We start from the raw sequence: 12,037 nt of genomic DNA, 5'->3' as shown, positions 1-12,037 counted from the left end.
GGGGTTTCCACCAATCTTCCGCCGATGTTACAGCGGGAGATCAGGAGAACCCTGGAGAAACAGCATAAGTAAGTATGCAGAGTCACCCAGAATAAGTATATTGCTGTTAAGTAAACACAGCGTGAAGTCAAGCAGAATCTAACTGCAGATTGCCGTGGAAATTCTACCCCAGTGTGTTTTTATTCTTATCAATGTCAGTAAATGTTGATTGAGGCCTAATGGCTTGAATCAGGGCTCAATGTCCCTCAGGCGTCAGTTTGTTAATTGCAACTGGGGCAAAATATTAAAAAATTCTGAATGCAGTTAGGATCATGGAGGAGATGTCATGGTGTGGGATATTGTGCCACAAAACTTTCAATCAGAAAACTCACATTATAGAAAAATATATTTTTTTAAGCAAAAAAAATTGGTGACAGGAGAGAGTGGGGCCCTCTACTTATTGAGTGTAGACAGGAGTTGTGGTGCAGGGGGCCACAAGATGCACATGCCTCCAGTATACAAGTAGCTCGGCCACCGCTCAATACTGTGCATTTGCCAGGAATAAACTAACTCCATTCCAACTTTCATTCATGAAAAAGAGAAGATAGAAACTGTTATTCAGGCAATAGGTTAGAAATTGTGACAAGAGTCAGGACTCTTTGTTGGTGTGAATGTGAGAATCTTTGAGAACTGGGTTGACCTAAATTACCAAAACTTGCACAATGCACAGCCTCATGACAGCAACTGCACATTCTGTTACAATCAGAAGAAGATAAGACTTCAACGCCAGGTGGAAACAGATCATTTGGAACTAACTGCTGGCTGAGGGGTAGGATGAGGTGATGGGTACACAGGATGGGAGCAAATCAGTGACAGCCTTGGAGGAGGTCTAGTTTATAAAATATTTATAGTGTGGCTTAGAAGGAGTTCTCTGTCTATTGAGAGCAATAGGACTCATGCATTAAAATTCTGCTCTGGGTGACAAGACTAGATTACTTCCTGTAAGCTTTACTGCACAGATATTGTGGAATTATTTTTGAAATTTTACACAGTTAAAATTGCAACAGTTAAATGCAGGGGAGGGAGTACGGCCTCTTAATTTGGGAGATCAGAAGGGAGGATTCAATGGAGTTCGAAGAATAAGCTTGTTCAATCAATGGTTTAAATTTCAATCTTTAGTTGTAGGTAAATTGCCAAACAAAAGCACTTCAGTGAAGAAGGAGTTGACTGCACTGATTAAGAATGGGTTTGTGAGTGAATGGGAATAGTAGACTAGTAGAAAAAACAGGCAGCTTCCAAAGTTGCTGACATTGTCATATTACCCAGAACATTAGATTCAGGTATTCTATTCTTCAGCATTTAGGCTCCTTAAAATATGACATGGTTACTTATTCATTGATAAGTGCACACATCTGTAAAATGCATCAGCTCAGACACATTCCACAAGCTGCTTGTGCTTTTAAAAGAAACAAATATCAACCACTGAACTTGTCACAACCTCTCAATGAAATCATAACTGCATGAACAATATCACATTTGCCATACTATTGTTTTCATATAATCACAAGGAGACTAATTGCCCATTCATTCATAATCCCTTACTATCACTAGTCTGATGTACAGCATGTTCTCATGAGCGCTTACAAAGATAGGTGCTTCTGTAACATCTTCCTGTGCAGAAATTTTATAGTTATCCCATATGTCACGTGACAACAGATTTAGTGTAGGTAGGAAATGAAGGCTGATCTTGAGTGTTGGCTCACTTGATAGCTGCATTCTGTTAATCATTGCATTGGTTCTGTGGATGGGGATGAAAAAGATCTCAAGTCTCTCGGGTGCTGATTGACTCATGTTGGTTATGTTGTTTCACATTTTATTAAACTGCATGGCTTGTAACATTTTATTTCCTTTTAACAGATTCAGTGCAAAAAGCAATGCATGATAAATCCCCATTGTTTTATACCTTTGAGAATGAAATGAGGCCAACAAAACTTGCAGTATTTACAGTTGGACATTTCATCCCTTTTCCAAATCATAAATCACACCAAATAATAAGGAGAAATGCTTTCAACATTAAAAATTTTACCCATCTGTTTTTAACTGAAAACATCAGAAAAGTCAGGTCATGGATACATTTGTAGAACTGTTTTGCTGACTGTTCATTTGTTTCAGATGTAATTCCTTTCCAGGAACATCCTGTAAGATTGTCCGAGTTCTCAATGAGATTCCATGGCACAATATCACAATCTTAAATATATTTCTTCATGAGAACCTTTCTCTTTAACATATGGGATATTATTTAAGGGCACTGATATAATGATAAACCAAAACAGGATTTAGTTCTATTAATATGTTTTGAATCCTTAGAATTTAAACTTCATAGTCTAATAATTTTACATTCAACAAATTCTCAGTTTTTCAGATTGAGAAAGTGAATTGAAAATGTTCTAACCTCATGACTGCCTGTGCAGATTTGGCCAATACTCAAGTGACACCTTACATAATCTAAAAGAAATGTCTTGTAATCTTGAAGTGTTTCCAGATTGCAGAAAGTTTTGACAATTTTACTATTTGCTATTAGTCAGGCCTATTAACTAAACTGCAGATCTAAGTACATTGTGATAGACCCAACGACTCCCAATGTCTTATAAATGCAGAGTTTGGTAAATTTACTGATTTATTTGAATGCAATTTTTGCCTGCCATTTTTAAAAATCTAGTCAGAACTTTGATTAATCCCAAATGAATTACATCAGGTTGTAGTTGAAAACTGTCAAACAGTGGCAATAAAACTTGGCCTGTCTTCCTGATTGATTATTGTAGAACTCTTGTGCTGTAGTGTGACACACAGGCCCGCCCCATGGGTGAAATAAACATCATTCATACAAAAAAAGCTGAACAGTGTTTCATTTGATGACTTCTAGCACCCCCATGTGGAGGAGGAATATACCGTAATTAAACCATCTTTAAGTGAAAAGGAAAAGCATTTTCACACTTATTTTGAACTCCTACTTTACAGAAGTGTCAGTATGAATGATATGAGACCCGAAGATGATGCTTCAGCACAGCCTCACAGTAAAGCTCGCCATGAGGAACTACACAACATTCACAGTCGGCTACGTGAAGACCAGGACAAATGGCAGGATGTAAGACCTGAAAATAAAACTGCCTGACATTTCAGTCTCAATGCCTCAAATTTAAAATTTTCAACCTTGTGTTTAAATTCCTCCATGGTCTTGCCCCTTTCTATCTTTGTAACCTTCTCCAGTACTATAAACCACACAAACTCTCCATTCTTCCCACTCTTGTCCATCCCCCTTCACCCCACCATTGGCGGCCATGCCTTCTGCCAGCAGATCTCCATGATCTGGAATTACTTCCCTAAACCCCCCCCCCCCGCCTCTCGACCACCCTCTCCTCCTAAAGACCCTCCTTAAAATCCATCTCTTTGACCATGTTTGTCATCACTCCTCTGAATATTAACTTCTTTGGTTGGGTGTCCATTTGTTCCTGATGCCTCTGTGAAGCACCTTATCACTTTTTTCAAAATTAAAGGTGCTATATAAATGGAAGTTGTTGCTTTGTCACAAAGGATTGACTTTTAAATCCATAAATTATAATGTGAAGAAAAAGGTTGTTACTTTTTAATGCAGGACCTGGCTCGCTGGAAGAACCGGAGGAGGAGTGCCTCCCAGGATCTAATCAAACGGAAGGAGGAACGAGATATTGTGGAAAAAATAATGAGTGGGGATCACAGTTCATCAGAAAGACGGAAGAGCATTAAAACGTACAAAGAAATTGTGGAGGAAAAGTATGTAGTTTGGATATAATATTGTCCTAAACTGATATTGTTGTCAGTTCATTGTGAGGCATGTTTGCTAATATCTGGTATTATGAATCTAGCCTGTGCAGCAATGTAATACAACGAATGGCAGCAAATGTCTGATATTTTAATAAGTGGAAGTAATGGTGACACGTATTATAGGTCCATTAAAAAACTGTAAAAATATAACATTCTGATAATGGGCAATGATGATCCAGTTTTTTTTATTCGTTCATGGGATGTGGGCATCGCTGGCGAGGCCAGCATTCATTGCCCATCCCTAAATGCCCTTGAGAAGGTGGCGGTGAGCCGCCTTCTTGAACTGCTGCAGTCCGTGTGGTGACGGTTCTCCCACAGTGCTGTTAGGAAGGGAGTTCCAGGATTTTGACCCAGCGACGATGAAGGAACGGCGATATATTTCCAAATTGGGATGGTGTGTGACTTGGAGGGGAACGTGCAGGTGGTGTTGTTCCCACAGGCCTGCTGCTCTTGTCCTTCTAAGTGGTAGAGGTCGCGGGTTAGGGAGGTGCTTTTGAAGAAGCCTTGGCGTGTTGCTGCAGTGCATCCTGTGGATGCTGCACACTGCAGCCACTGTGCGCCGGTGGTGAAGGGAGTGCATGATTAGGGTGGTGGATGGGGTGCCAATCAAGCAGGCTGCTTTGTCCTGGATGGTATCGAGCTTCTTGAGTGTTGTTGGAGCTGCACTCATCCAGGCAAGTGGAGAGTATTCCATCACACTCCTGACTTGTAGATGGTGGAAAGGCTTTGGGGAGTCAGGAGGTGAGTCACTCGCCGCAGAATACCCAGCCTCTTACCTGCTCTTGTAGCCAGAGTATTTATATGGCTGGTCCAGTTAAGTTTCTGGTCAATGGTGACCCCCAGGATGATGATGGTGGGGGATTCGGCGATGGTAATGCCGTAGAATGTCATGGGGAGGTAGTTAGACTCTTTCTTGTTGGAGATGGTCATTGCCTGGTACTTGTCTGGCATGAATGTTATTTGCCACTTATCAGCCCAAGCCTGGATGTTGTCCAGGTCTTGCTGCATGCGGGCATGGACTGCTTCATTATCTGAGGGGTTGCGAATGGAACTGAACACTGTGCAATCATCAGCGAACGTCCCTATTTCTGACCTTATAATGGAGGGAAGGTCATTGATGAAGCAGCTGAAGATGGTTGGGCCTAGGACACTGCCCTGAGGAACTCCTGCAGCAATGTCCTGGGACTGAGATGATTGGCCTCCAACAACCACTACCATTTTCCTTTGTGCTAGATATGACTCCAACCGCTGGAGAGTTTTCCCCCTGATTCCCATTGACTTCAATTTTACGAGGGCTCCTTGGTGCCACACTCGGTCAAATGCTGCCTTGATGTCAAGGGCAGTCACTCTCACCTCACCTCTGGAATTCAGCTCTTTTGTCCATGTTTGCACCAAGGCTGTAATGAGGTCTGGAGCTGAGTGGTCCTGGCGGAACCCAAACTGAGCATCAGTGAGCAGGTTATTGGTGAGTAAGTGCCGCTTGATAGCACTGTCGACGACACCTTCCATCACTTTGCTGATGATTGAGAGTAGACTGATGGGGCGGTAATTGGCTGGATTGGATTTGTCCTGCTTTTTGTGGCCAGGACATACCTGGGCAATTTTCCACATTGTCGGGTAGATGCCAGTGTTGTCGCTGTACTGGAACAGCTTGGCTAGAGGCGTGGCTAGTTCTGGAGCACAAGTCTTCAGCACTACAGCTGGGATGTTGTTGGAGCGCCAAGACTTTGCTGTATCCAGTGCACTCAGCCGTTTCTTGATATCACGTGGAGTGAATTGAATTGGCTGAAGACTGGCTTCTGTGATGGTGGGGATATTGGGAGGAGGCCGAGATGGATCATCCACTCGGCACTTCTGGCTGAAGATGGTTGCATACGCTTCAGCCTTGCCTTTTGAACTCACGTGCTGGACTCCACCATCATTGAGAATGGGGATGTTTACAGATCCTCCTCCTCCCGTTAGTTGTTTCATTGTCCATCACCATTCACGACTGGATGTGGCAGGACTGCAGAGCTTTGATCTGATCCGTTGGTTGTGGAGTCGCTTAGCTCTGTAGCATGTTGCATCCGCTGTTTAGCATGCATGTAGTCCTGAGTTGTAGCTTCACCAGGTTGGCACCTCATTTTTAGGTACGCCTGGTGCTGCTCCTGGCATGCTCTTCTGCACTCCTCATTGAACCAGGTTTGGTCCCCTGGCTTGTTAATAATGGTAGAGTGAGGAATATGCCGGGCCATGAGGTTACAGATTGTGCTGGAATACAATTCTGCTGCTGCTGATGGCCTACAGCGCCTCATGGATGCCCAGTTTTGAGCTGCTAGATCTGTTCTGAATCTATCCCATTCAGCACAGTGATAGTGCCACACAACACGTTGGATGGTGTCCTCAGTGCGAAGACGGGACTTTGTCTCCACGAGGACTGTGCGGTTGTCACTCCTACCAATACTGTCATGGACAGATGCATTTGCGACAGGTAGATTGGTGAGGACGAGGTCAAGTAAGTTTTTCCCTCGTGTTGGTTTGCTCACCACCTGCCGCAGGCCCAGTCTGGCAGCTATGTCCTTCAGGACTCGGCCAGCTCGGTCAGTAGTGGTGCTACCGAGCCACTCTTGTGATGTACGTTGAAGTCCCCCACCCAGAGTACATTCTGTGCCCTTGCTACCCTCAGTGCTTCCTCCAAGTGGTGTTCAACATGGAGGAGGACTGATTCATCAGCTGAGGGAGGGCGGTAGGTGGTAATCAGCAGGAGGTTTCCTTGCCCATGTTTGACCTGATGCCATGAGATTTCTTTGGTACCAATGACAACTTCTTGAATTGATCTACACTAAAGGGGGCTTTGAACTCCCTCTGCCCAACAGAAATGGCCAGGTAGCAGAGTTAAAATCAACCTGATAGACTTACTGCCTGTTCCCGTGCCGCCACCGTAATTTCCAGGCTGTGCGGCCTAGGTGTCCATTTGAATGAGACAGGACCTATAGGAATCCATGTATACATAGGACACCGATCCAACTTTAATGGCCTACTGGGAGGAGTGTGCATCATGGATGCTCCGCTCAATAAAACCTGGCGGGCAGGAGAACTAGGCCCAACAAGATAAGTGTTAAAATAATTTTTGTGGGGCCAGAAGTGCAGGTGTACTCCACCGGGTTCCACTATAATAACTTCCTGTGATTGCCCCCCACTCCTAGACTTACATTTCTGCCAGTTGGGTCAGCCACTGGACCACCCAATATTGTGCCGGCTCGGAACTGGCGAGCTGCAACGGGATACCCGTTTGGGGCGTGCAGCTCGATGTATGTATGCTAATGATGCACGGCCCTTGGTGCACAGGTATTGGGCAGCTGACCCGCCTGCTCTGCCGGCTGGCTACGCGATAGTTAAAATTCCCCCTTCAACGTCTCACTGGCTTATACCTGATTATTGTCATGCCATTTCAAAATTTGAACCAAATTTAAAAAAATAAGAAAAAAAGCATAGTAATGCATTACACTTTAAAAGAGACCCATAGCATAAACTGAATAGTAAGTAGTGGTGATATCCAATAATTTAGCCTTCTTACATGTAAAATCATTTTAATTTGACTTAACTTCCTGGGCCTTGATGGGACCATCTGGACCTGAACATTGCAAAATCTGCAATACACCCAGCGATCCACAAAGATAAGACACTGTTGTATACACTTTAATAGCTCTACTGCAGAGAGCAAACCTAACACTGTACTTTCTATTGGACTATAAAGTTAAGCAGTTATTTTCCTGGTACAGTGCCTACAGAATTTTTTTTCTACAGGATAAGGAGATGGGAGCTTTTTTAATGAAGGCATTAAAATCAACGGAGAGTAAAATCGGACAGAGTGTAAAACAGGCGTTCGACCTGAACCCACCCCGTCACTGCCAGGTGGGTTAGGTTAAAATGGGGGCTTCAGAAACTGATATGCTTCATGAGATACCTCTAAATTGATTCTGAAAGAAGTTGATTAGAAAGTGAAACATTTACACCTTGTGTTACAGCTCATTACTATATTTTGAATCTCAGGGAATGCAGGGAAAAATCACTCCAAGATGCGTATAAGAAAGCAAGGACTCCAGAAGAGGCTGAAGCCATTTTGAAAAAATATTCACAGAGATTTCTCATCAGCGAAGCTGTTCTTGAAAACTTGGAGTTGCCAAAATTCCTGGAGAGAAGTCAATCTGTGGATTCAGATACTCCATCCTCACCGACAAAAGATCCTAGTTCACTTAAATACTTACGACAGCAGTCATTGCCTATCCAAAAATATATTGCCACAGTTGAAGCAATGATCATTCCCAGCAGCCAATCCCAGGCTAACTTTTCTGCAGCAGTAACATCCCCGACCAAAACTGTTGCCTCTAAGGCAGTGCCTCTGTTAACCCCCAAGCCTTATTCGCAACCAAAAGATTCACAGGCGGTGCTGAAATCGTTCAAGGTAAGAAGGAGATGTTGAAGCCAAAGTCTTTGATCTTTACAGTAGTGGCCTGACCACTATTCAGACATTAGTCCCTACATTACACTAAGACAGTTAATAAATAGAGACAATGCCACCTAATCTGTGGGGAAGATTCCCTCTGTGTGCTATTTGTAATAAAATAGTAAAGCTGTTATTTATAAATGGGTGTTTAATTTTATTATGACAGGACTGCACTCACTCGCTGGAGTATGTGAAGTTAGTAGGAGGGCACTTCATTTGCACCATAGGAACATCTCCAGTGCCTGCCAGCCCTATGTTGCCAGAAACTCCGGATAAGTTTAATTTTGAAAGTGTCGCCCCGTGAATAGTTTGTATCAACATTGACAGCAAAGAAGAAGTCCAGTCATGTTGATTCCATGCTAGTTAGAACAAAATTGTGGAATCATTGAATATTACAGCATAGAAACAAGTAATTTGGCCCATCAGTTTTGTGCGGGTGTTTTTCTCCACCTCAACCAACGAATATGATCCTACTGTCATGCTCAGGTGATCCTCAGCTATTGTACAATGGTCACCTGTCATCTCAATAGAGCTTGTAACAGAAAACATCTGTGCAAACAACCGATATATCAAGTAGGCACATTTGAGATCCCTTCTTTGAAATGAAACAGATTTAGAAACAATTTGCATTTGGCCTAAATGAGTGTAATTTTGTTTAGAAAAATAATTGCATTTATACCGTGTATCATCATGTTGTCAAAGTGTCTTAAAGTGCTTCATACAATCAATTACTTTTTTAGAATCACTTTTAGAATCATAGAATGGTTACAACATGAAGGAGGCCATTCGGCTCTCTGCCACAGCAATCCAGCTAGCCCCACTCCCTAGCTCTATCCCGTAGCCCTGCAAATTTTTTCCTTTCAAGTACTTATCTAATTCCCTTTTGAAAGCCATGATTGAATCTGCCTCCACCACCCCCTCGGGCAATGCATTCTAGATCCTAACCACTCGCTGTGTAAAAAAGTTTTTTCTCGTGTCATGTTTGGTTCTTTTGCCAATCACCTTAAATCTATGTCCTCTGTTTCTTGATCCTTCCGCCAATGGGAACGGTTTCTCTCTATCTACTCTGTCTAGACCCTTCATGATTTTGAATACCTCTATCACAGATCTCCTCTCAAACTTCTCTGTTCCAAGGAAAACAACCCCAGTTTCACCAGTCTATCCATGTAACTGAAGTCCCTCATCCCTGGAATCATTCTAGTAAGTCTCTTTTGCACCCCCTCTAAGGCCCTCACATCCTTCCTAAAGTGTGTTGCCCAGAACTGGACACAATACTCCAGTTGTGGCTGAACCAGTGTTTTATAAAGGTTCATCGTAACCTCCTTACTTTTGTACTCTATGCCTCTATTTATAAAGCCCAGGATCCCATTTGCTTTTTTAACCGCTTTCTCAACCTGCCCTGCCACCTTCAACAATTTGAGCACATATACCCACAGATCTCTCTGTTCCTGTACCCCTTTTAGAGTTGTGCCCTTTAGTTTATATTGTCTCTCCTCGTCCTTCCTACCAAAATGTATCATTTCACACATTTCTGCGTTGAATTTCATCTGCCACTTGTCTGCCCATTCCACCAGCCTGTCTATATTCTCTTGAAGTCAATCAATATCCTGCTCACTGTTCACTGCACTTCTAAGTTTTGTGTCATCTGCAAATTTTGAAATTGTGCCCTGTACACCCAAGTCCAAGTCATTAATATATATCAAAAAAAGCAATGGTCCTAGTAGCACCCCTGGGGAACACTACTGTACACCTCCCTCCAGTCCGAAAAACAACCGTTCACCACTACTCTCTGTTTCCTATTACATAGCCAATTTCGGATCTATGCTGCCCTGCCCCCTTTACTCCATGGGCTTCAACTTTGATGACAAGCTATTATGCAGCACTTTATCAAACGCTTTTTGGAAGTCCATATACATAATATCAACCACATTACCCTCATCGACCTCCTCTGTTACCTCATCAAAAAACTCAATCAAGTTGGTCAAACACGATTTGCTTTTAACAAATCCATGCTGGCTTTCCTTAATTATTCCACACTTGTCCAAGTGACTGTTAATTTTGTCCCGCATTATTGTTTCTAAAAGTTTTTCTACCACTGAGGTTAAACTGACTGGCCTGTAGTTGCTGGGTTTATCCTCACACTCTTTTTTGAACAAGGGTGCAACATTTGCAATTCTCCTCTGGCACCACCCCCATATCTAAGGATGATTGGAAGATTATGGCCAGTACTTCTGCAATTTCCACCCTTAGCAACCTAGGGTGCATCCATCTGGACCAGGTGACTTATCTACTTTAAGTGCAGCTAGCCTTTCTAGTACTTCCTCTTCATCAATTTTTAGCCCATCTCAACTACCTCTTCACTTATTGTGACTTTGGCAGCATCTTCTTCCTTGTTAAAGACAGATGCAAAGTATCCATTTAGTACCTCAGCCATGCCCTCTGCCTCCATGCGTAGATCTCCTTTTTGGTCCCTAATTGGTCCCATCCCTCCTCTTACTACCCATTTACTGTTTACATGCCTACAGAAGACTTCTGGATTCCCTTTTATGTTAGCTGCCAGTCTGTTCTCATACTCTCTCTTTGCCCCTCTTATTTCCTTTTTCACTTCCCCTCTGAACTTTCTATATTCAGCCTGGTTCTCACTTATGTTATCAACCTGACATCTGTCATACAGCCCCTTTTTCTGCCTCATCTTACTCTCTATCTCTTTAGTCATTCAGGGAGCTCAGTTTTTAGTTGTCCTACCTATCTCCCTCGTGGGAATGTATCTAGACTGTACCTGAACCATCTCCTCTTTAAATGCCGCCCATTGTTCAATTACTGTTTTGCCTGCCAATCATTGATTGCAATTTACCCGGGCCAGATCCATTCTCATCCCATTGAAATTGGCCCTCCTCCAATTGAGTATTTTTACTTTAGTGTGGTCCATGTCCTTTTCCAAAGCTAATCTAAACCTTATGATACTATGATCGCTGTTCCCTAAATGTTCCCCCACTGATACTTGTTCCATTTGGCCCACCTCATTTCCCAGAACAGATCTAGCAATGCCTCCTTCCTCATTGGGCCGGAAACGTATTGGTCAAGAAAGTTCTCCTGAACACATTTCAAAAATTCCTCCCCCTCTTTGCCCCTTACATATTACTATCCCAGTCTATATTAGGATAGTTGAAGTCCCCCAGTTATCACTACTCTATGGTTCTTGCACCTCTCTAATTTCCCTTCAAATTTGCTCCTCTATATCCTTCCCACTAGTTGGTGGCCAAAAGAATATCCCTAGTACTGTAATGGCACTTCTATTGTTTCTTAACTCTAACCAAATAGATTCTGTCCTTGACCCCTCCAGGACATCCTCTCTCTCCAGTACTGCAATATTCTCCTTAATCAATACTGCCAACCCCCCTCCTTTCTTCCCTTCCCTATCTTTCCTGAACACCTTGTATCCAGAAATATTTAGTACTCAATCCTGCTCTTTTTTGAGCCAGGTCTCCATTATCACCATGACATTATATTCTCATGTGACTATTTGCGCCTGCAGCTCACCAACCTTGTTTTCTATGCTTGGTGCATTTACACACATGCACTGTCAACCTATCTTAGACCTTCTTGTATTCTCTCTTAATCTAATCCCATCTAATACTGTACTGTTTCTTACTCTGGTGTTATCTGTCTCTCCCAATCCTTTGTGCACCTTATTTCTCCTTTCCAATGCTA

General features: G+C 42.8%; 1 protein-coding gene across 2 annotated transcripts in view; it reads left to right on the top strand.

The window, feature by feature from the left end:
- Nucleotides 1-12,037, top strand: part of LOC137324233 (LIM and calponin homology domains-containing protein 1-like) — a 409,488-nt gene that overhangs the window by 344,441 nt on the left and 53,010 nt on the right. For both annotated transcript variants that reach the window (XM_067988383.1, XM_067988389.1), the window contains 3 exons: nt 2,998-3,124; nt 3,632-3,789; nt 7,873-8,284. In XM_067988383.1, coding sequence (XP_067844484.1) covers nt 2,998-3,124; nt 3,632-3,789; nt 7,873-8,284 — 697 coding nt within the window. The remainder of the gene's footprint in view (nt 1-2,997; nt 3,125-3,631; nt 3,790-7,872; nt 8,285-12,037) is intronic.

The sequence above is a fragment of the Heptranchias perlo genome, chromosome 1 (assembly GCF_035084215.1).
Source record: "Heptranchias perlo isolate sHepPer1 chromosome 1, sHepPer1.hap1, whole genome shotgun sequence".
Taxonomy (NCBI): Eukaryota; Metazoa; Chordata; class Chondrichthyes; order Hexanchiformes; family Hexanchidae; genus Heptranchias; species Heptranchias perlo.
The sequence above is the reverse complement of the archived record's forward strand: the minus strand, read 5'-3'. Positions and strand labels throughout refer to the sequence as shown.